General features: G+C 52.2%; 1 protein-coding gene across 1 annotated transcript in view; it reads right to left on the bottom strand.

Annotated features, from left to right (window-relative positions):
* Nucleotides 1-853: 853 nt before the first annotated feature.
* LOC103810703 (uncharacterized protein KIAA1958-like) overlaps nucleotides 854-2,645 on the bottom strand; it is a gene marked incomplete at its 5' end in the record, with an annotated part of 2,934 nt that continues 1,142 nt past the window's right edge. The window contains one exon of the mRNA XM_009083618.1: nucleotides 854-1,683. Within this exon, the coding sequence (XP_009081866.1) occupies nucleotides 854-1,683 (830 nt within the window). The remainder of the gene's footprint in view (nucleotides 1,684-2,645) is intronic.

The raw sequence follows: 2,645 nt of genomic DNA, 5'->3' as shown, positions 1-2,645 counted from the left end.
CGGTTCGGGGCGCTGTCCCCGCTAGAGGGCTCCTGGGCAGCGCCCGCGGTGCGGACAGCAGCAGAGACCCTGCTGTGTGCTCCTCCCGCGGCGTTTGTGGAGCTGCATCGCGCGGTACTGGGAAACCACTGTCCTGGAGAACACACAGACAGCGCTGAGGTAAAGCTGATTTTATTTGGTTCTGTCAACAACACAAGAAACAATCGGACTGGGCTGTAAGAGCTGCTGAGCAGAGCTCAGGCAGCAGAGCTGAGCTCATGTCCTGGTGCTTTTGTGGAGCTCCAGGGAAACCACTTACCATAAAGTCTTTCAGCGCTGTCAGACGCTTTAAGTAACATTTTAAAACAGCCACAACGTCTTCAATCTATGAAGCTTTCACTAAGAGAAGTGAGCTGAACCTTGTTGGATGTGCTCCCACGAGGTGGGATGGGCAGCTGGAACGTCATCGCTGTCCTCGTGTGGCTCGTCCTGCCCCGCAGGTCTGTGCCCTGGGCTGAGCTGTGTGGGGTGCCAGCCCCAAAACACGAGTGCAGCTGGTGCTCCTGGGTGGGCTGTGCTACCCCTCAGCCCCCTCCATGTCAGCACTGGTGGTTCCTCACGGCATTGACTTTAGAACGTTAACTTGTTTGGCAAATGTGAAACTGAAGATTCTCACTAACTCGCTGAATTATCGATTCCAAACCCAGAAACAACAGAGGAATTTTTCTGAACCTGAAAGCTGAGGCACTGCAGGTGCCTTCAGTTGAAGCACAGGAGAAAGATGTTTGCTCTCAATCTACACCAAGTATCACAAGAGGATTCTGTTTCAGAGCAGCCTTGGGGTGATTTAAGGGGCAAGGCCAAAGGGACATGTCTAGTTCTTGGGCTTTCTTAAGGATCCTCTGACTTGCTGGGCAATAACTTTCAACATCTTTTCCATTTTGCCTCTTGACAGTGACTTCCTGCAGTACCACACCTGGTCCCACATGGAGTACAGCGACTTGGGAGTCAGGTAAAGGGGATCCGTGGCATTCAGCATGTCTGGTGGCCTCCTCCCGGCATACTCCTTGTAACTGGCGACTGGACACTTCTCTGGATCATCAGGCTTGGCAAAGAGCTGTTGGTCCTGCCCCACTTTGTCTCCCGCTGGGCTCAGATCATCCTTCCACTCCAAGTACTCCACCTTGCTCTTCCTCAGCACCAGCTGCCCCCAGTACAGGTGCTGGCTCTGGCTGTGGGTGCTTGCCCCAAAAGCCCTAATGATGTTGGTGAACATCAGGTGCAGAAAGCCCTGAGGGTGTGTCTTGCTTAAAATTTTCTCCTTAAGAAGGTTGCTTACATCTTCATCTGTCAGGTTCTCCATAATACTCCATGCTTCCTCCCTCTCCTTTTGGAACAGGTACTGATGCTTCTGTTTCAAGGCTTCCTGTGAGGCCTTGAACTCCAGCCCACTCACCACGTTGTACTGGTAGTTGTGCTCCTTCAGGTACTGCTTGATGCTTTGCTGAAAGAAGAGGAAGGAACTGGCAGAAAAGTCTGTGCCATCCTGCTTCTTGGTGGAGTTGAAGAAGGAGACCAGGTAGTGGTCGAGGTCCGCGGGCGGCAGCACGTGGACCTCGCGCGTCTCGTCTGGGTGGTGCAGCAGCAGCCAGTCTTTGAATATTTTTATGTCGCTAATGGCATGTTTTTTCTTCTTCTGCACATCTGAAAGGCAAGACAGCGTTGTGGACAGTGAGAGCTCACAAAGGCCTGTGAAACACAAGGAGATGCAGGATGGTGTCCACCTACCTTCCAAAAGCTGTTCAGAGGACAGGACTCTCCCAAACCCCTTCTCTAGAGCTGTGGCTCAGACTGGTGTTCTCCACAAACCAGCACCACCTGCCTCCCCAGGGAAGGATGAGCTCCTTCTTGCTCCCCCTCCCCTGGCTGCTGGCCCTGCTCACTGCCAGAGGGGGAAATTTCCCTCTCATCGAGAGGCAAAAGCATGAACCAAAGGTTGGGGTGGATGGTGAGGGAGAACAAACAGGTGAGTAAAAGTGTATTATTATTTTGTTTAAAGGACTGCCAGGATTCCAGTTGGGTTCTCTTTCAAGTTGCCATGGCAATACCACATCTACCTAGTTCGATGTAGCATGAGAAATTAATTCTTTGGATTGCTGGAAAGCTCCATCTGCTCGTCTGTGACTCGTCCAGGGCTGGGGAGGGGCAGATGGGAAAGGGCCCATGAGCCAACGTCTAGAGATCCCCCTTCCTTCTTTGGCATATAGTTGTCATCTGAAATGCTGTGCCTGGATGAGGTGGGTTCCTCTGGTCCCTGACCCGCTGGGTTGGGGTTTTGGCCTGTTTTGTTCTGACTGCTCTGGGTGCAGAGAGAACAGCTCATGCATCAATGACACCTCTGAGCCATGCGCCACTTACCTTGGCAGAAACAGCTACTACACAGACATTCCCAGATGAATTGCCTCTCCCTTCAGATGATACACGATGTCAGCTTTGAAAATAGTCAAGTAATGCTTCCAAACCTCAACTATGGCAGCTTGTGTGGTTGTGGCTCCATAAGAAACACTCATGGCCATAACCCTGAGCACCCCCTGTGTCCCAGGCAGACCCCAAATGCTGCTCAGCAACCTCTGCCCTGCCCACCCTCCTCTGATGTTTTGGGAACA

The sequence above is a fragment of the Acanthisitta chloris genome, unplaced genomic scaffold, assembly GCF_000695815.1.
Source record: "Acanthisitta chloris isolate BGI_N310 unplaced genomic scaffold, ASM69581v1 scaffold22971, whole genome shotgun sequence".
Classification (NCBI taxonomy): Eukaryota; Metazoa; Chordata; class Aves; order Passeriformes; family Acanthisittidae; genus Acanthisitta; species Acanthisitta chloris.
Note: the sequence above shows the minus strand (reverse complement) of the source record. Positions and strands in the feature narration are given on the sequence as shown.